Source organism: Equus quagga, chromosome 19, assembly GCF_021613505.1.
Source record: "Equus quagga isolate Etosha38 chromosome 19, UCLA_HA_Equagga_1.0, whole genome shotgun sequence".
NCBI lineage: Eukaryota > Metazoa > Chordata > Mammalia > Perissodactyla > Equidae > Equus > Equus quagga.
Window position 1 is genome coordinate 6,990,351 of NC_060285.1, and position 20,197 is coordinate 7,010,547.

General features: G+C 50.6%; 1 protein-coding gene across 1 annotated transcript in view; it reads left to right on the forward strand.

The window, feature by feature from the left end:
* Nucleotides 1–4,882: 4,882 nt before the first annotated feature.
* ARFGAP3 (ADP ribosylation factor GTPase activating protein 3) overlaps nucleotides 4,883–20,197 on the forward strand; it is a 55,511-nt gene continuing 40,196 nt past the window's right edge. Inside the window, exons 1-4 of the mRNA XM_046646481.1 lie at nucleotides 4,883–5,037; nucleotides 10,963–11,081; nucleotides 16,878–16,950; nucleotides 19,611–19,742. Coding sequence (XP_046502437.1) covers nucleotides 4,969–5,037; nucleotides 10,963–11,081; nucleotides 16,878–16,950; nucleotides 19,611–19,742 — 393 coding nt within the window. The 5' untranslated portion in view covers nucleotides 4,883–4,968. The remainder of the gene's footprint in view (nucleotides 5,038–10,962; nucleotides 11,082–16,877; nucleotides 16,951–19,610; nucleotides 19,743–20,197) is intronic.

Genomic DNA, 20,197 nt, shown 5'->3' on the forward strand with positions numbered 1-20,197 from the left:
TCGGGTACTAGGGGCAGACTTGGAGGGGACCCACTGACATCCGTTAGGATAGGGATTGGGGAGGTCGAGGAGGGCCCCCATGGGCCACCAAACCAAGCCCCTCCTTGTTCATGGGGAATTGGGGCCAAGTGAGGGAAGGAGTGACGTGGCCATGGTCACCGAGCTAGTGGCTAGGGGAGTTGAGTGAGGCCTGACCCCGAGTGGCCCCTCCGGGCAGGGAATTGGCCAGCTCTCTTCCTATTTTCTGTTGCTGTGTTGATTCACTCACCAAGCATTTCTTAAGCACCTGCTGTATGTAAGGCTCAGTGGTGCCTGGAGAGACATGAAGAAGGGCCCATGTTTGCCTCCAGGGACTCTGGAAGCTCAGGGTGGAAGCAGCCAGGGATGCGGGGCAGGACAGTCCTCTGAGAGTGTGTGTGGTGGATTCTGGAGGTCAGCCTACAAGTCTCAGGAGGTTAGGGCACAGGGTCTCCGAACCTGGCCCCTAGGGCCAGAGTACTACAGGGTCTGAGCCGTTTCCCCCACGTCCAGTGGGAAGCGTCCTCACCTGGGCAGGAGGCCAGGCTGGACTGCAGATGGACTGGGAGGACTCTGTGGGACCTGAAGCCAAGCTAGTGCCCGAGCCTCTCTGAGCCCGTTCCCATGAAGTGGGGATGCCCTTGAGGGTGTCCAGAAGCAGGAGGCCTGGCCGAGCAGGCGCCCTGCCCTCTGAACTTCCTCTCCTCCCCGCCCCTTCTCACAGCGCAGCTCTCTCCAGGGTGGCCACTGCCCCCTGCTCTCGTCCCCGGCTTGGCCCGAGGTCTCCTCTGAGCGCAGGCAGGCCCGCACCCCTCCCCAGCCCCTTCCCCAGACACCTGCAGAAGGTGCCAGCCCCTCTCGGAGCCTGTTTTCCCTTAGAAGGGCAGAGTGACCTCCGGGCTGGACCTCTGTGGTCTCGATGGTGGGGGCAAGCAGAAGGGCCTGGGCCCAGGTGCCTCAGTGGATGGAATGGGGCCCCCTGGGGGAGAGACTTGGGGTGGGGACAGAGGTGGCTCCACCGCCCCAAGGAGGACAGACCCAGGCCAAGCTGAATCTGGCGGGGCCTGCGGTTGAGGTATGAGGCCCATGCCAGGCAGGGCCACTGCCAAGCACAGGGTCAGGACCGCTGGCATTGTCAGGGGACAGGTGGCTCCTCTGTCCACTGTTTCCCACCAGCTTCGGGCTTCACCTTTATCAGCTGCATGCCAGGGCCCGTGCTGAGCACCCTTCCCTGAAAAGGGTCATATAAACCTCCTCACAATGTATGAGTGCATTTTACAGATGAGGAAACAAACCAGAGAGGTTGAGTGACTTGCAACAGGCCACACAGCAAGTCAGGGGCAGAGCTGGTACCTAACTCCAAACAGCAGGTACTGGGGTCTAAACCGCTGGCCCTCAGACACCTGGAGGGCTTGTTACAAACCAGCTTGCTGGGCCGAATTCCAGAGGTTCTGAGTCACTAGGTTGGGGATGAGGCCCAGAGTTTGCATATCTAACAAGTCCCCAAGTGATGCTGATCCAGGACCACACTTTGAGACCCACTGGTGCAAACAGCAAGACAGAGCTGCCAGAAGTACCAGCAATTCTATGTGCTGCTTGATCTGTTCATATGACCAGCAGACACTCCTAAGCCCCCTCTAGGGCACAGGAGCCGGGGCCCTGGGGATCCAGAGACTGACCATCCACAGTCTGGCCCAAGGAGGTGGGGACAGTATGGACAAAGAGAGCCCAGGGAGCAAGGGACACAGGCCAATGTGACATCCCACCCTGGGCTATTCCTATGATTCCCATGCAAGTGGCAGGAGGGTTAGGTGGCAGCCAGGTGAGAGGGAGAGGTGGCCCACTGGGTCAGAGGGGCACCTTGCATCACTGATGAGCTGCAAGTCCCCAGGAAAGCCCTTCATCTCCCTGACCCTCAGTTTCCTCACCTGGAAAATGGGGAAATGGTTCCTATCTTCTCTTTTTCATAATCATATGAGGTCAAGAGTGTGAAAGTGCTCGATAAAACACAAATATGGGGTACCTTGTTCTGAAGGTGGTCTCAACCCCAAATACCACCCTAACTCAAGCCGATCATAACCAAAGTATGCAGACCCCAGACGGAAACTCCAAATCCTTCCCAATGCTCGCCAGGCGGGAAGGTTCCCCCCAAGCCATACATTCATCTATATATGACGCTGTACAGCAGAGGCAGCATTTTGCACACCAAAATCTGACAAAAGAGTTCTTTCTTCTCTGAAGCTTAAGGACAATCTTACAAAGACATGAAAGCGAAGCCAGCGGTTAAGAGCATGGACGGTGAGGTCGTATTCCCTGCACTCAAACTTGGCTCCAACTGTGTGGCCTTAATTAGCTGTATGACCTTGAGCAAAATACTTTCTCTAAGCCGTAGTTTGCTCATCTATAAAACGGGAATAACAGTAGTAAACATTGGTATTTCATTCTGTGCCAGACCCTGTTCTAAACCGTTTAACATTTGCTATGTCATTGAAGCCCCAGAGCAGTCCCAGGAACTAGGTAAATAATATTCTTGTATTTTTACAGGCGAGGAACCTGAGGCACAGAGCTGTTAGGTAACTTGCCCAAGGTGTGACAGCTACCCCCGATCCAAGCCAACGCTCAGACTCGGGCAGTGCAGTGCAGCGCCGTGCCCAGCAGGCTGCGCTGTTGGACTACGAAGGCCCACGCCTCAGAGGGCTAGGATGTGCCTGTCCCCAGTGGCGCTTGTTAAATGATACCTACCAAGACCAGAGTTACCCCATGACTGGTAGCCGTGCGACCTCAAAGGCCCTCCTCTCTGCTCTGGAACCCCTCCTCCCAGCACTCTCCCTACCCCACTGTCAGTACCGGGATGTCTGTCGCCCCTCAGTGAGCAGCAAGCTCAGTCGTGCTTCTAGCCCCAGTGCACGTGGAGCTAAACGGAAAAGAAAAAATGAAGTCCATTTCGGACCATCCAGTGAAACTCAGATTATATTGTTGCGGATCTCTTCAAATCCTTCGTGGAAAGGGCTAGGAAATGAAGGAAGGAAAGGATGAATGAATGAACTATTTAAATGCCATCAATCCTTGAGGAAAGAACTAACAACAGCTTGTCAGTGGGAAAAGCCCCGAATGATTCACTCACCAACATGAAACTTGCAAGCAAACTGGGTGCAGCTCAAGGCCACGTCCGGGTCAAGACAGCCAGGCTGCTCCCGCCCCTTTCTAACAATGTTAATGATTTCTCCTTAATCATAACAGGAACAAAGGTTCATATGAAAATTGGAAAACTGCAAAAACATTCAGAAAACATTAAAGTCATCACGGTCCCGACGTCCGGAGGTAACACTGCTGACAATCTGGTGTATCTTTTCTTGTCTTCTTTCTCTACATACACATGTGCACGTGTTTTGTTGTCGTGGTCATCAATGTGTGTGTGTCACAAAATTGGGATCTTACTGTGAGTGTAGTTTGGCACTCTGCTTTTCTCTCACCATTTGAACAAGAGCACTGCACTTTTAGTCTTCTGGGATCTCTACATCGGATTGGGGAGCAGACAGACCCTGAATCTGATATGCAAATTGGTAAGTCAGAAGATTTCAGATCCAAATAGTAACTGGAACCCTGGCACCCGCCCCCATGAGAAAGGACATGGCTGTTCCTCATAAGCATGCCAGGTGTTGGGCGTAGGGCCAGACGCACCAGCCAACACGAAGCACAGGGTGTGCGCTTGGACTCAGCATAAGGAAGGACTTCCAGGCGGAGAGGCCTGCAAAAGTAACGCACGGTTCTGGAAACCTCCCTTCCTTGGAAAAGTTCCTTGGAAAAATTCCAGCCCTGGGTTTACAGGAGGCCGCATTCCCTGCAAGCGTTCCGCTTCCCCGAGGGCATCCGACCGCCAGGGTGAACACCCTGACCTCTGACAGCAGAAAGAGCACCGCCGGACGCTGCTCCAGGTTTTCCAGGGCGGCGGCTCGCCCTGGCTCTTTATCCCTGACCCTTGTTCCGATGCGCAAACCAAGCTGCAGAGACGCGGCCTGACCAGGATGCTGGGGCGCTGAAGCAGCCGCTGACCCGGGCTCGGGGCCAGGGTGCACGCGACTCAGAACCCGCCTCCTTCCACGGCACCCCGAGCCTCGGGCGCGCTCTTCCAGGGCGCCACAGCACTGCTGGAGCAGCGGCGCCGGGCCCCGGGGGTTGAGAGCCTTCTCCGGGCGGCGCCGGCCGACCGATGGCCGGACCCGGGCGCACCGCTTCTGCCTGTTCCCGGTCTGACCGCGCACCTCTTGTCCCGGCAGAACTGCGCTCTCCCTGACCTTAGACCCAAACGATACTCTAAGAAAACCAATTTCCGGGCGTGGAAAGCTTTCTGCTCAGGGCTCGGCCTCAGGTTAGGGCAAAAAAACAACAGAAAAAGGAAAGTGAGTCGGGCAAGCGCGGCGCGTGTACCCGAGTCCTCGGCCGGGCGCGGGAAAAGGCAGGTGGCCCTTTCCCTCGCGTTTCCTCTCTGGCCACCCGGAATGACCGGTTCTGCCGCCCGCATCGGGAGGAGGTGAGAGCTCCTCGGCCCAGGAAGCCGAAGCAGTGGTGGTTCCTCAGGCCACGTGCGCGGGAGCGAAGAGCACCAAGCCCCAGCTTCGCCCGGCACTGCCCGGAGAGAGCGGCGGGCGAAGGCTAGGAGGAAGCGCGTGGGGCTCCTTGGGCTCCTGCGCACGCGCATGCAGCGCGGGAGGCGGGGCTTGAGTGGGCGGAGCCAGTGGCACAGCTGAGTGGGGACCCTAGGAAGGCGAGAGGCGCGTGCGCTCCGGTTGTGGGCGGGGAACTGGGCGGGGCCTGGCGGGCGGGGCGGGGCCTTCTCGTCACGCGCAGCCCCGCCCCCTCGGCGGTCGTCAATCTCCCGGAGGCGGCAACCGCTCCGCCTCGGCCCTTCCCGGTTGGCGCGGCGAGCTGCTCCTCGGTTTTCTGGCGACCATGGGGGACCCCAGCAAGCAGGACATCCTGACCATCTTTAAGCGCCTCCGCTCGGTGCCCACCAACAAGGTAACGGCCTCCAGGCGCGTTCAGGCTTGCTCGGCATCCCCTCCGGACCCCGCAGGCCGCCCCTGCGGCGCTGCGGCCGCGGCCGCGGGAGGAGGAGCCGGCCGGGCCTGTGACACGTCGCACTGTGCGGCCGCGGCCGCTGGGCCTCGCCTGGGTCCGGCCCGCGCGCCGCCCCCGGCCTCAGCAAGGGAGGGGCGGGCGAGGGGGCGCACGCCGGGGCCCAGGGCGGGGCGGGCCCCCGGGGGTCCTGGGCGGGGAGGCGAGAGCATCTGGGGGTCCCGGGGGCAGACATCTGGGTCCCTGACACCGGGCCGGGGAGCGTACACGCGGGCCGGGGCGGCTTTTGGGGGTGGCGGCGTGGACACTGCGAGTTCCTGAGAGCTGGGCGCGAGCTCGCGGGCCCCGAGATTGGGCTGGGGAGCAAGCACGGGGCGCTCTTGTGAGTGGGGTCGGACCCCGCAGGCCACCTGTGACCCAGCAGCGGGTCAGAACCTACAGCTGGTAGCGATGGGCGTTTGAGAGAGCTCGGCTCGCCCCTCCCCACCGTCGAGCTCACCTCTGAAGCTCCTCAGGGGCGCCTGGTGGGACCTCCTGGGTCCCCTGTGTCCTTTGGTGGCAGCCTCAGTTTCCCTCTCTGATGAAGCTGCTGAGTGGTCTCTGCAATGGCTTCCTGCTCTTTTCTCTTGCTAAGAAAGCCCACCACAGACCCTTTCTCTTCCCTCCCTTTGGGTTGCTTTGGAGATTGGGGTTTTCCCTTTTTTCCCCATCTCCACAGGCTGTTTTCCCCTCTGTGACTTTTACAACTTTTCGCAACTGGCTGGAGATGTCGTGATGACGCTTGGGGCTGAAGTGACACCCTCCACTGAGGATCATAGGTCGAAGTGGAGCCTGGAGAGGGCAAAGGGCTGTGGTGTCAGCCTGGACTCTCTCCTCCCCTCCTGTGACGGGAGTTCTGACTGGTCCCCAGTCACCTCCCAAGTGAACAGCTGTTAACGAGCATAGTCATGAGCCATGACGTGATGGCAGAGAAAGTCCTTGAGTTTGACAAAATTTAGATGTCTTTGTTGTAAGTCTTGGTGGAGGGCAGCCCCTATTTTCACAGCCTGAGAGGAGTGGAAAAGGAAAGAGTTTACTGGAGGTGATGTCTGATGAATGTCGGAAAGTCGGGAGGAGAAAGGCTCCAGGAATTCTCGGGTGCCAGTTTTTTTGCCATTTTCTTGATTTTCAAATTTAGATTGATCTGTTTATAAAGAGTGGTTGCTGTGTAACTAGACAAGATTAGGATCTGTCATCAGCAGTGTAGAAACTGTTTTTTCTCTGCTTTTTCTCAGAAACAAGGTGTATTCTCTTTGACTATTAATCTGAGGGAAGGCGCCCGTTTTAAATAAGAAGCCAGTGTCTTTAGACCAAGGGACCCACGGGAGGGACACGTGCGGGCTTGCTTGTCAGCTGGTATCCAGACCCTGCTACTTTCTCACTGTCACCTTGGGCAGATTACTGGACCACCGTGTACCTTATCTTCCTTCTCTGAAATGGGGGCACGAGCCGGGTCTACCCAGAGGGCTGTTGTGAGGATTAAATGAGAAAATCCAAGAAGAGCACTCTGGGCGGTACCTGCGTGTACCAGGCCTCAATACATGTCAGCTGTTTTTTGCTTTTATTATTTTGAACAACAGGCCTGTGGAAATTTTCTGTTCTGTACTAGGATTACTGGAAGCATTGAGCAGAAGTGTTTTCTGGTGCTGTTCCACAGTATTATGCTACATTTCTTGATAAAGACTTTTAATTGGATCATTAGTAAGAAACCATTACCTAGGGGGCCAGCCCCGTGCCGAGTGGTTAAGTTCGCGCGCTCCGCTTCGGCAGCCCAGGGTTTCGCCAGTTGGGATCCTGGGCGCAGACATGGCACCGCTCATCAGGCCACGCTGAGGTGGTGTCCCACATGCCACAACTAGAAGGACCCACAACTAAAAATATACAACTATGTGCTGGCAGGCTTTGGAGAGAAGAAGATTGGCAACAGATGGTAGCTCAGGTGCCAATCTTTAAACAAAAAAATGAAACCATGACCTAAACTAAGATGAGAACTAGTTTGAATGATGTGAGAGAGTTGGATAACAACAAGCATTTTTTAAATGGGGTTGTCAGAAAGCGCTCTAAGTTACACGAGACGGGAAAGGGAGCTAGAGAGAACCAACTCGGTTTGCTTTTAGAATGTGGGATCCAGTTTCTTCCTCTTGTGTATGAGGAATATTTGCGCTGGATCGAAGGTTTGAACTCGCATGGGTCGGTTTCCTAGTTTGTGATTCTGGCTTTGAAGCCGCACTGCTCCTTAGTTTTGTATTGATTGCTTGAGTGAGTCATTCAGCCGCTGTCGAGTCACCGAGCCAGCTGGACGCCGCGGAGCACGGAGGGCGCGCTGGTGCCTAGGGAGCCAGGCACCTGCCTTCGGGGAACCGACAGTCTCGGGGCGAAGGAGAGATGAAGGGCTGCCTGGCTGAGGTCTTCCGCCGTGAGAGGCAGTGTGCTGAAGGGTGCGCTCCGGGGCCGACTGCCAGGCTCCAGTCCCCGAGATGCCGCTTCGTAGCTTCGTAGCTCGCAGACTCGATTTCCTAATTCCTTAGTTTTCTCTAAAATAGGGATCAGACCTGCGCTCTGTAGTTTGTGGGGAATGCAAAATGTGCAAAATGAAAACGCAGGGCCCTTGTCTGAGAAGTATCAAGAATTTCAAGATGAGGCAGCAGAGCCTTAATCAGCCCTGGGCCCTTCTGAGAGCGGGCCGCGTGCGACTGCGTAGGTGGCACATATGCCCAGGAGGCTGGCCCTGGCAGCGGTAGTAACAGGACCTTCTGCTGGGCGGTTGGGAAGATTCGGTGGCCAACAACAGTGCCAGCATGGAGTAAGCACTCAGTATTAGCTGTTGTTTCTGTAGTAATTATTATTCCCATCATTCGGCAAAACAACTTGTCAGTCAAAAACTGTGCCTCATCACTGTAAGGACTAGTTTTCTGCTTAGAACACCGTGGCTCGCTTTGGGCGCACGTGTCCGCAGAGTGCGGGCCCCCTCTCAAAGCGCGGTCTCCTGCTCCACCAGCAGCATCGGGGCCGCCTGTTGAGAGCCAGACTGGTCTTTCCAGCTGCCTTCCGACCTCGGGTTCCACAGGGCCCGCGCCCGGCTCCGTGGCTCTTCTGCCCTTGCAGACTGCCCACTGCCTGGTTTGGCATTTAGTGCCTACTCTGTGCCAGGCTCGGTGCTAAGTTCAGGTGAACAAGATAGACAGGGCCCCGCCCTCGTGGAGCTACATTCTAGCAATTCCTCCTCATGGTTGGTGCCTCGAGGAGGATGCTGAGGCCACCGTGTTGGAAACCCCCCTCTTCTCGGAGGCAGCCTGCAACCCCCTCGGGAGTGATTCTCAGACTTGCATGCTCTGAGCTGTGTGCACCCAGTCTCTGCTGTCACCTCCCTCCATAGGGCCGTTTCCTGCACAGGCTTTTGCTGCTTATTGCCCTTTTAGACTCTATTCTTGAGACCCCAAAGGCCTCTTGGACCCCATCTAGAAAACTTGTTGCATTCTGTCCTTGCTTACTAAGATTCAACCTTATGATTAACTGTCCTGCCCACTAGACTGTAGATCCATCTCTTCCTGGACCACCCTTGTATGCCCACTTCCTGTGTGCCAGGTCCACACTTGATAGGAAGTGCACACCTGTTAGCTGAGTGAGTGGGGGATTACCAATGGCCTCCCGCAGAGGGACAGCACCTTTGGTAGAGTCGGGTGCACTGTTTGGTGTCCCACAGAAGGGGATTTCTTACTCTAACGGCTGTTACCACAGGGCATCTTAATTTCCACATCCCCTCTCCCTGCACGTGAGCTCTTCAAAGGCCAGCACACGGCCTGGCCAGCATGGGGGTCAGCAGGTGCTTGTGGAATCAGTGACCCCGTCCCCTCTCCCCGCCTCAGCGCCTGCTGCAGTGTCTGGCAGACAGCAGGCAGTCAGGAAACCCTGAAGCGGCTAGCCTTTCATGTCACTTGTCGCTCCTCCCCCGCTATCCAGGCGTGCTTGACGTGAGCCTGTGTGGTGAGAGGCTTTGGGAAATCTCGTGTTTCTGCTCGTGTGTTGCTCTCCAGAGGCCGAAAGCCAGATCTTTCTTGATGGTTATATTGGGACAACCTTCACATAGGCAGCTTTGCCTATAAAGTGTGTCCACAATAGGGGGCTTTTTTTCTGGGGAAGGAAATAAAAACAATTCTCCTATTAGAGGAATTTTTACTATTCTGTCGTTCTGACTTTAATTAATTATGAATATCAATTTCTGTGACAAGCACCATGTATTTTAAAGAACTTTTATGTCATGCTATGCAGTGAGGAATGTTTGACTTCAGTCAGTGTTGAGGGGCTAGTGGTAGTTTTTGAGCTGGTAATAAGTTTTGTAGGTTATTCATTTGATTAACGTATATTTAGTGAGTGCTTAGTATGAGTAAGGCACTATTTTTCTGGCTCTGTGGGAGATAAAAAATACACAAACCTGTTCAGCAGTCATTTATTGAGCTTTCGCTGCGTCGGGACTCTGTGCCAGCAGAGGAGGAAGGCTCGGTGAGGGGACAGGTCCCGACCCTTCAGGAGCCCTCAGTGTGCGGGGGCACGTTCCTTGGTGATGGGCTGTGTGTCTAAGGTTATAACGGTGACCTGGAGAGAGTGGAGGGGCAGAGGTAGAGAAGGACCCAGCATTTCATAGAGGAACATCTCTCTGTATTAGATCTATCACCGTATGTCACATTACCCCAGAACTTAGCATCTTAAAACAACAAACATATATTGTCCCGTACAAAATGGTTCTGAGGGCCAGGAATCTGGGGGTGGCTTAGTTGGCTAACGTATGGGTTTTTTCTGGAAAAAAATGAAAAACAATACTCTTATTAGGGGAATTTTTACTGTCCTGTTGTTCTGACTTTAATCATAAATATGATTTCCATGACAAGCACTGCATATTTGAAAGTGCTTTTACGTCCTGTTATGGGATGAAGAGTGTTGGCCTTCGGTCATTGGTGAGGAAGGAAGGTAAGGGTGTCTCGTGAGGTGCAGTTGAGCGGCAGCCGGGGCTGCGGTCCCCTGAGGCTGGAGCTGCTCAGCACACTCATGCGGTGGTCAGCTGCCTCCCTCCTCGCTGGCCGTTGGACTAATGGCCTCAGTTCCTCAGCACTTGAGTCCCTCTACTGGGCTGCCTAGTGTCCTCGAGAAAAGGCAGCTGGCTTCCCCCAGAGCCAGTCATCCGAGGGAGAGAGAGAGAAAGGAAGCCACAGCACCTTTTATAACCTAATCTCGGAAATGACGCACGTCTGCCATATTATTGGTCGCAAAGACCACCCTGGAAAAGTGAGGGTGGGATTACAGAAGGGTGTGAATACCAGGAGGGAGCATCATTGGGGGCATTTTGGAGTCTGGCTACCACACTCTCCTTGTCCTCCGGCTGGGGAGAGAAGAAATGTGCACGAGTGCCTGCCATTGAGCATTCTAAGTGGGGCGACATCCCTGGCCAATGTTTGTTTACGTGACTGGTAGGAACCCTGTTGATGCTTCAAGGATAAGAATGTTTGAGGTGATACATACATATAAGTTCTCTTCACTACACATACTGCATAGTGTTGTAATAGATACGTAATAATAGAGCTATTGTATAATTAGTGCGTTATAGCAATGTGATTAATATATAATTAGTATAATTATATATAATATAATAATATTATAATAATGAAAGAAATTGAAATTTGAGGTTTTAAAAAAAATCTCGGTAAGATATTTTCTAATAACCCGTTTAAATTGTAAAGGTTAGGCAGCTTTGAAGCCGCATCATGTACTGTATCCTATAAGATGGCTAATTTGGCTAATATAAATCAACAACTGAATTTTCAAATTTTCTTTCAGGTGTGTTTTGATTGTGGTGCCAAAAACCCCAGCTGGGCGAGCGTAACCTACGGGGTGTTTCTTTGCATCGATTGCTCAGGATCACACCGGTCGCTGGGTGTTCACTTGAGTTTTATTCGGTAAGTGAATCTTTCCTTGTTGGGGGGTGGGAGTGACTACATCGTTACTTGGGTCTCTTTCCCCCTTTTTTCTTTATGTTTCCTTTGATATCGAGTAAAAGGAGAGGTTGGTTATGAGTGATGGAGATTTAAATCTTATGTAAGTACGTAAACCGGGAAAATGAGTTCTTTTCTCTTAGTTACTGTTTTATAGAGCTCTTTGTCAGAGACATGAGGCCGTGGTGTTGAAGGCAAGGTCAGAAGAGAGGGTTCGAGACAGTATTTCCTTTTCCTTTGTTATCTTCTCATAATTCACGGTACAAAGGAGCCTGCTTGCGTCATGCTCATGGTGGGAGGCGGCGCAGTTGCTGTGGGTCCGTCCTGCACCCCAGCAGGTGGAGAGTCAGTGTAAAAGGCGGGAAGCCCCCTACAGTAGGGTTCCACGTCCAGCAGAATCCTAGGGCTCTGGCTCCCAAGGACACTATTACCATGAAACCTGAGTGAGTGATTTTTGTGTGAAATTCAGTGGCAATTTCAAATGCTTGTGCTGTGAACGTCTTTCTTTTCTATCTGAAGGCTTGGGCTGCATTGGCCCCTTCTGGCGAGTACCTGTCCTTGCCTCTGATGCTCTGGCAGTGGCCTAGATGGGGCTGTCGTGTGCATCAAAGAAAGGTGCCCCCTCTGGGCACACAGCCCCACAGTCCAGTGGGAGGTGACAGGTGCCTTCGTGTGAAGTAAACTAAATTGAAATAATAAAAGGATCCCCAGCCAGGCTCAGGATTTGGAAGCAGAGCCAGGCCTGCACCTGAGCAGCCATGGGCCTCTGCCAGGGTGCTGCTGAGCAGCCTTGGCTCCGATCTCCGTTATTGCTGGCCTCCTCCAGCCAATTCACCTGTATCCGGCCACTTCTTTTTCCAGAAGGCAGCTAGGCAGGCATTGTGCTGAGCGATTTTATTTTGTGTTATGACTTAAGGAATATTGATACAACACCATTACTATAAAGAACATTTGTTCCTACAGGATAAAATCTATTATAGTTCATAATGAGATATTTTGTATGATAGCGCAAAAACGATATAGTAATAAAAACAACCTAATTTTCTTTTTTAATATATTAACTTAAAAAAACTTTTCTGATGCACTTTCCTGGGTTCTTTTCTCAGAAGTCAGTTTCTGATTTCTCAGTTCCCTGAGTTCTTAGTTCACAAATCAGTTTGTGCAGGCATCATGGCTAATATTCACAGCCATGTAGCTCCATAGGTAATTGTTTGGCAAAGGGAGTTCTTTGTGTGTTCCGGTTTCAGAGGATCCATCAGTTTCTTGTCTTCTTTTCTTTTTTTTTAGATGCTGGTCCCAGAATATTTTGAGTACACTATCCTGTCCTTGTCTCTTTTTTAAATGTTGAGGGATTTATTTGGCAGGGCAAGTTTCTTTTTAATGTTTCTTTTTTCCCCCAGATTGATTGTGACCAGTTAACATACGGTCACCTCCTCTGGCCAGAGCCCACGAAGGCGGGACCTGAGGCAATATATAATCGGTGTCTTCCTTTCTCTCTCTACTGTGCTCTTGCCCTCCTCCTCTCTGCCAAGGCCTGCCCATTGTCACCTGGCCCTCCCTTTTCCTCACCACTGAAGCACACTCCCTGTTTAAACCATTCCAGGAAATCAGGCGGTTTTCTGACGTGCTGAGGGAAGCCCTGACGCAGAGCCTGAAGAGGATGGACAGCACTCTGTTTGGGCTGTTGCAGGTTTAATCACTAGCCTTTCAAAAGTCAGATGAATATAACTGTATGAATCACAGTGCTTATGAATGGTTCAAAACAACTGGTAAAAAAATCTCTGTATAACCAGAGGGCAGCAGTCTAGGATTCGGGCAAGAGAAAGTCAAGGATGATAAGGGTACTTAGTATGTTGGGTTTTTTTAAGAGGTGGGGGGCTGCTCTTTAAACATTTCTTATTGATTAAGGAAAATTACAAATACTAGCTCATTGGGCAAAAAGTCCAAGCAGTCCCAAAGTACCTAAAGTAAGAAGTGAAAGTCTTTCTTCTGGAATCTCTTTCCCCCCTTCCAGGCACCCACGCAGGCACACACACAGTCCCATCTCCCAGGCTCGAACATATTAATGGTTTGGCGTGGGTGGAATGTTTATTTAAATGGATTTTTTTTAAGTAGAATTTCAAGTCAACAGTTTTACAAAGAAAAAAACTTATGAACTATGGCTTTGGCCAAGCAAAAAGGCAAAGGCAGGTTAGGCATCCATGGAAATGGCAGGCTGCTTTGGGAGCTGACTGCAGCATGGACCTGATCGCCCTGGCCCCCGCCCACCACCTGCCAGGGCTCGGAACTCGTCACCCCAATTCCCGTGCTGGCTGCATCTCACGGCACCCTCTCCCTCTAGCTCTGTTGCTTTTCAAGGTCACTGTTAGGTACTTCAGGAGCTTATGAAATGTGACCAGGACCTAGTGCCTGCATTGGTCTTGTTGGGCTTGGAGTCGGGACAGACTTTGATACAACGTAAATAAGAAGCTAGACAAGTGCTGCGCGGGACATGGAGGCAAAGCACCGCGCCTGCTTGCGGTCAGAAAATTGGGCAGAGTTCAAAGGAGGAGGAAGCGTTCGCGAGGAACGTCAAGGGATTAGTGAGATTTCGGTAATGGAGACGAGGCAGGGGCCAGCACTCAGACTTTCGGAAAAGGTGTAGAGGTGGGAGACGGTGAAATACTTCGTAGCTGCTTTTTCGTGCGTGGGCGAACGAGGAGAAGTGAGACGCGAAGGGGAAGACCTGCGGGCGGCCGTGGAGGGTCTTGGCTGCCGGGCCGCGAGCTTGTTCTTGACTCCCGGGGCCCTGGAGGGCCGTTCGCGGGGAGGCTGCAGGGGCGCTGGGCGTGTTCGGGAGGGCTGCGGGCGAGGGTGCCCAGCCCTCACTGGCCCGGGGCGTGTTCCTAGTCTCCCCGCGTCTCAGTTTCCCTCTCTTCCAAGTGGGGCTGAGAATGCTCATGCCCACTGTGCGGGGCGCTGGGGGCAGCGAGTGAATGAGCTCATGCACAGCCTGGCTCCGGCGGGCCCGGCAGGGTTGGCGGCAGGCAGAGCTGCGTCCCTGGGCACCCGCTCAGGGGGCGCGGGAGGAGGCCCTTCGCGATGCTGTGTCAGGAGGCAGCCCTCGACCCCCTTACAGTAAGCAGGAAGCAGTTCTAAACGGGTGTGCTTGGAAGCTGCTCCTGGGCTGGCCTAGGAGTAGAAGTCCAGAGTGAGCACGGTGTGGTTTGCCCCGCTTTCCAATTTTGATACACGGAAACTTTGTCACGTTTGTTTGGCGAGATACCTTCTGATTTCATAAGTGCCTGAAATCTATGGAAATGCTCTACTTACAAAAAGCATACTGACTTTGGCGGCCGCTGGTGAAGCTGTTCATGCCCTTTGTAAGGAGATTACATCTTGACTGTTACCGAGGTGGTGGGAACACTGTTTTCTCTCTTACCTAATTGGTTAGCAGGAGCTCTTTTGTTAAAGTGACTCTAATTCTTCGATTTTTCTCACTTTCTCTGCTTTCCTTTTTTCTTAGACTGTCACAGACTCTTCCCTTTCAGCATCGCTTAGTCTAAATAAAGATGAGAAGGACCCTGCAGTGAGTTGCCTCCTCACGCGGGAGTGGACGCTGATTCAAGTGGCTTCCTAGGGTTGACTGTATTCCGAGTCCATTGTCATCAAGTTTTAGAAATCCCAGTGTCATAAGAGAGAATCCCTGTCAGCCCAGTTCAAGAACAATTAGCTTTTATCTCCATTTCTGAGAAATGTATAAGGAAATGTTTGGGTTTATTTATTTATTTATTTTTTTACAGACTTTATTTTTTTTCTTTTTCTCCCCAAAGCCCCCCGGTACATAGTTGTATATTCTTCGTTGTAGGTCCTTCTAGTTGTGGCATGTGGGACGCTGCCTCAGCGTGGTTTGATGAGCAGTGCCATGTCCGCGCCCAGGATTTGAACCAACGAAACACTGGGCCGCCTGCAGCAGAGTGCGTGAACTTAACCACTCAGCCATGGGGCCAGCACCCAAGGCTTTATTTTTTTAAAGATAGTTTCGGACTAAAAGTTGTCAGGCAGATCAGCAAGTCTCAGTGCTTGTAGCCTCACTTTTAGGATATCCTTTAAGTCAGCGCGTATTCAGGCACCTGTGATGTGCCTGTGTTAGGAGCATGAAAGAAAAACTGTAGGACATGCCTGTCCTCTGGAGCTTGCTGCTTACAACACAGCGTGGCAGGGCTACCACGACGATGATGGTGGTGGTGGTAATGGTGAGATGAGAATTTTAGCCATGTGATATTTACCATGAGCCAAAACTTTTGAGATAGTAGCTTATTTAATTTCTACAAAAGCTAAACAGATAATATTATAGTTATCCTTACTTTACAGATGAGGAAAGTAAGGCGCAGAGAGGTTAAGTAGCTTTTCCAAGGTCGTCCAGCTCCGAAGAGGCAGTGTGGAGATTTGCACTATCTCGGTCTGTCTCCGGAGACTGTGCTCTTATCTGCACCCATGTCAGAGGCGGGGGCTTGGTACAGACTTCAGTCTAGGGGGATGCATGAAAATGTGGAACTAAGCAAGATCTTTCAGAGGGGATTTCAGAACAAGATTTATAGTTTATCATCTTGCTTGGTAATCAGATTCTAAAAGGAGATTTTGTTTGTTCTTTGGGAAATCTGTTTCTTCTAAAGTGTGGTTTAATTTTTACTGTTTGCATATCACCATGAGGTGGATTTGTCATATATATGTAATAGTAATATGTACTAGTATGATTATTAATCTCAAGGTAGCTGCTGGCATCGAAATAACTTCCTGAGCTTTGCAAAGGTTAAGTGATACCAATAGGCATGGACATTAGTAAATGGAAGGGCAGCGTAAAAGGAAATTTTTGCGAATCTGAAACCTCTCTTCTTCCTGCCTTGCCCGTTTTGTGAAGGGTATGCTTCCTGTTCGAAAATGTCCGCTTTCTTTTACACTTAGTGTGGGACAAGCTGTTGTCGACTAGCAGGATAGCCTTGCTTTTTGCTTATGTCTATGGATTCGACATAAAGCCTTCTGACATTGTTGCACTGTCCTATCTTGCTTTACGATGATTGCTTGGTAAGTTGTTTTGTGGGGAGCCGCAGTTACTGCCTTTCCCTTGCTCTCGTTTGATCGCAGGTTGCGGGTGAGAAGGTCATAGCTGTGCTGGGGGCAGGAGGAACTGCGGTTTTCACTTGAAGAACGTTGACTCCTGAGTCTTCTTCTCCCCCTGTTAGTGGGGTGTTGGGCAGGTCCCTTCCACCTAATGATAAGAGGATGGTACCCTCCAGGCTCCTGTTGGGGTTAAACCAGACAAATGGATAGCTGACCTGAAAAAATCCAAACAGGACGTCTGTTTTGAGTAGAGACCCATCACCACATTTTAGATCATATCTGCTAAGAATGTCAGGCAAAGAGTCAGAGTGGATCCAGCAGCTCCGTGAAGCTCGTATGTCCAGTGCCCGAGAAGAGACAGCTGGCTGGAGTCGGTGCAACAGAAGTGCTGCCAGCCTGCCATGGCCTGCCTGTGGTCAGACATGGAGGGGAGCAGGCGGGCAGGGCCATCAGAGCCCTGGCTTCTAGAGAGGATGAGAGGGGCCAGAGCTGCTCCTGCCAGCTCTCACAGACTCTGGAGTCCCAGCATCCCTGTGTCACAGTCAACAAGCTTAGAGCTCCCCGGGTCCTGAAGATCACAAAGATCTTGTTCTCCAAAGTTCAGTGGCCTGATTCTGGGGAAGGGAAGTATTAACGTTTAAGAATATTCTTTCCGTTTAGGTCTACAGAGTTGGATTCCAACTGGTCTTGGTTTCAGTTGCGCTGCATGCAAGTTGGAGGAAATGCTAATGCGGTAAGTTCGCCTCAGACTTGTCGTTTTCCTTCTGTGTAAATGTGTGTTACACTAATAAGGAAGTTCAGTGTCTGCGCGGAGGAGCTAGGGAGGCCCAGCTGGGGACAGAAGGACGCGGTGGGCCTCAGGGTCGGACTGCCCAGTGACTTATTTATCCAAAAATCAGAAGCACCTAGTAAATACGAAGCTCTGGGCTAGGTGCTGGGGCATAGTGACAAATAGACAAGACCCCGCTCTTACAGACAGAGATGAAGAGTGATGAAAGAAGCATATAAGCTAGAAAGCAGCAGGTGGCGATAATGCTTTGAAGGTGAAAACGGGCAGTGAGGATGTCGGGGGGCTGGGAGCTGCTGCATGGCAATCCAGCTTGTTAATCTCCGAGGGCGACTTCTGTACTTAGAGTGCAATGCTTACAGCTGCTTGTATTTGAATTTTATTTAATTAATTAAATCTATAAATTAAAAAACCTGTTCTCCAAATCTTCAAATACAGTATATAAATATCATATACTTATTTATAAACTTAGTAATTTCTGTGTAAAAATAACTTTTTTAAGTGTTCGATTAATTTATAATTTTCAAAGAACAGATTTCCTTAATTCCATTTATAAACCTAAGGATCCTCAGACATTTTAAACTTCATTTACAAATTCAGTATATCTTTTTTCCCAAACACTAGACTGGCAGCCTTATAAATCTAGCCAGCAAAATCTTCTGAGGCACAGGTACCCTATTTAAAATGCCAAGATGGAATAGATTGAGTAAATGGAATTCCGTTAGACATGCTGTTAAATATTCAAACTAGGGGGCGGCCTGGTGGCGCAGCGGTTAAGTGCACACGTTCACTTTGGCAGCCTGGGGTTTACTGGTTCGGATCCCGGGTGAGGACATGGCACCACTTGGCAAGCCACGCTGTGGCAGGCATCCCACATATAAAGTAGAGGAAGATGGACATGGATGTGAGCTCAGGGCCAGTCTTCCTCAGCAAAAAGAGGAAGATTGGCAGTAGTTAGCTCAGGGCTAATCTTCCTCCAAAAAATAAAAAATTCAAAGTATAAGAAATCAGATTTGTATACATTTCAAATAAAAATTGTTTATCATCAATTAAATATTTAAAATTAAAATTGTAAGTCTAAAATAATGGCTTTCAAAATACCAGATTCCCTTAGATCAGTGTTTCTCAACCTTTTTTCGTTATTGCTCCCTAGGCAGAAAAATTAAATTTAAATTAGATTATTTTGAATTTAAGTTGGGTTTAATTTTTCCCTAGTAAGAGAAATCAGACACTAAGGAGTACAGCTTTGTCAGGTAGGGGTAAGCTTTGGAGGGCCGCAAGCCATTGTGATAACTAAGATTATTTTCACTTTCCAAAAAATAATTTTCACCTGTATTAAGAATGCTTGCCAGGGCTGGCCAGGTGGCATAGCAGTTAGGTTCATGCACTCCGCTTCGGTGGCCTGGGGTTTGCAGGTTCGGGTCCTGTGTGCTGACCTACACACTGCTCATCAAGCTGTGCTGTGGCAGTGTCTCACATACAAAATATGGGAAGATTGGCACAGGTGTTAGCTCAGGGACGATCTTCCTTGCCAAAAAAAAAAAAGAATGCTTGTCTTAGGTATTTCAAATATCTTATTAGAAACCCATGCCCCTTGTCATGACGTTCACAGACTTGGCCCTAAACTTGATACCATGGATTTGATTTTATCTGTCCTTATTTCTAAGCCTTCCCAAGGTTACAGAGTCCCCACCCAACTCGAGAGAGCAGCGCTCTCGTCCCGAGCCAGGGGAGGTGGGGGAGATGGGGTAGGGAAGCATCAGCTCAGTGATCATTCGCTTAATCAGTGGAGTTGGAACCATCCTGCTTGGGTTCAAACGCTAGCTCTGCCCCTCACTGCCTGTGTGACATTAGGCAAGTTGGTGACCTCTCTGTGCTGCAGTTCCCCATCTATAGTGTAGATAGTAACAGTGACTGTCTGATAGTGTTGCTACAAGCTTTTAATGGGATGATGCCCACAAAGAATTTAGGACAGGGTCTGGTACATGTGGCAGCTCAATACTATTATTAGTGAAATTGGATTAGTAAAAGGATCGCTCAAACAGGTTTTTAGAATACCTGCTTTAATTAAGATATGAGTTCTATAATTCATGTCTGTATGTGGATCTTTAGAAGGCAGTTGAAAGCAAATTCCTCTAATTATTTAAAATCTACTTTATCTCCTTGCCTGTGCTGTGGTCTCCGTTAATGAGGAAACAGTGCTGAACAGGGTGAAGGTTAGCATAGTTCTTAAGGTGTCTGTCAAAACTCCCAGTTTAGTGGAATCCAAATTGAAATGGATTTCTCATGAATTAAAGTAGTCCTGAGTGGAAAACAGCCCCCAGGTAACCTTCAGAATGGCGGGAGTGGTTTAATGGAGAAGTGAAGGGCCAGTTATTTCATTTTTGTGAGCAAGTCTCATGTCCAGTTTTACCCAAGTATTAAAGTTACATCTGTGGAGGGAATTCCCTTTGCAAGCAAAGATTTACAATAACTTTTCATGGTTTAAATCGTTTTGGTTTTCAGTAGTATTTTACAAAAATCCTTCATAACGTGAAGTAACATTTTTAGTCCCCGTGTTAGCGTTAATGCAGTATGGCTGTTAATCCTCGTCCTTTCCTCCGTAGTCTTCCTTCTTCCATCAGCACGGGTGTGCCACCAACGACAGCAATGCCAAGTACAACAGTCGCGCTGCCCAGCTCTATAGGGAGAGAATCAGGTCCCTCGCCTCCCAGGCCACGCGCAAGCACGGCACCGATGTAAGTCACTGGCGGGTTGGAGCCTCTCCTTCAGACGAACATTCGTTTCAGTAGAAAAAGTAGTTTCTATCCCAAAAGTAAAACTTCCTAGCTGGATTCTCTTACAAGGAAGCAACGTACAGTTGATTCTCGTTATTCGCGGTAGTTATGTTCTGTAAAGTCGCTGTGAACACTGATTAGCGAATGCTGAAACGTGGCTCTGGCGAGAGACAAGCTTAGGTCCCTGTGAGCTTCTGGTCACAACGGTTTTGTCAGCTGATAACGTGTAGCCTTATTTCACACGTGTTTCTGTTTAAAGGTACTGTCATCTATGTTGTTGACTCGCCAGCACCGAACTCGGGCTCACAGCGCTGTAACTCGTGCTGAGTCAGGCTGGTCTGTTTTCTCTGTGAGGCGCCTCCAGCCTTCGTGTGTGTGTGTGTGTGTGTGTGTGTGTGTGTGTGTGTGTGTGTGTG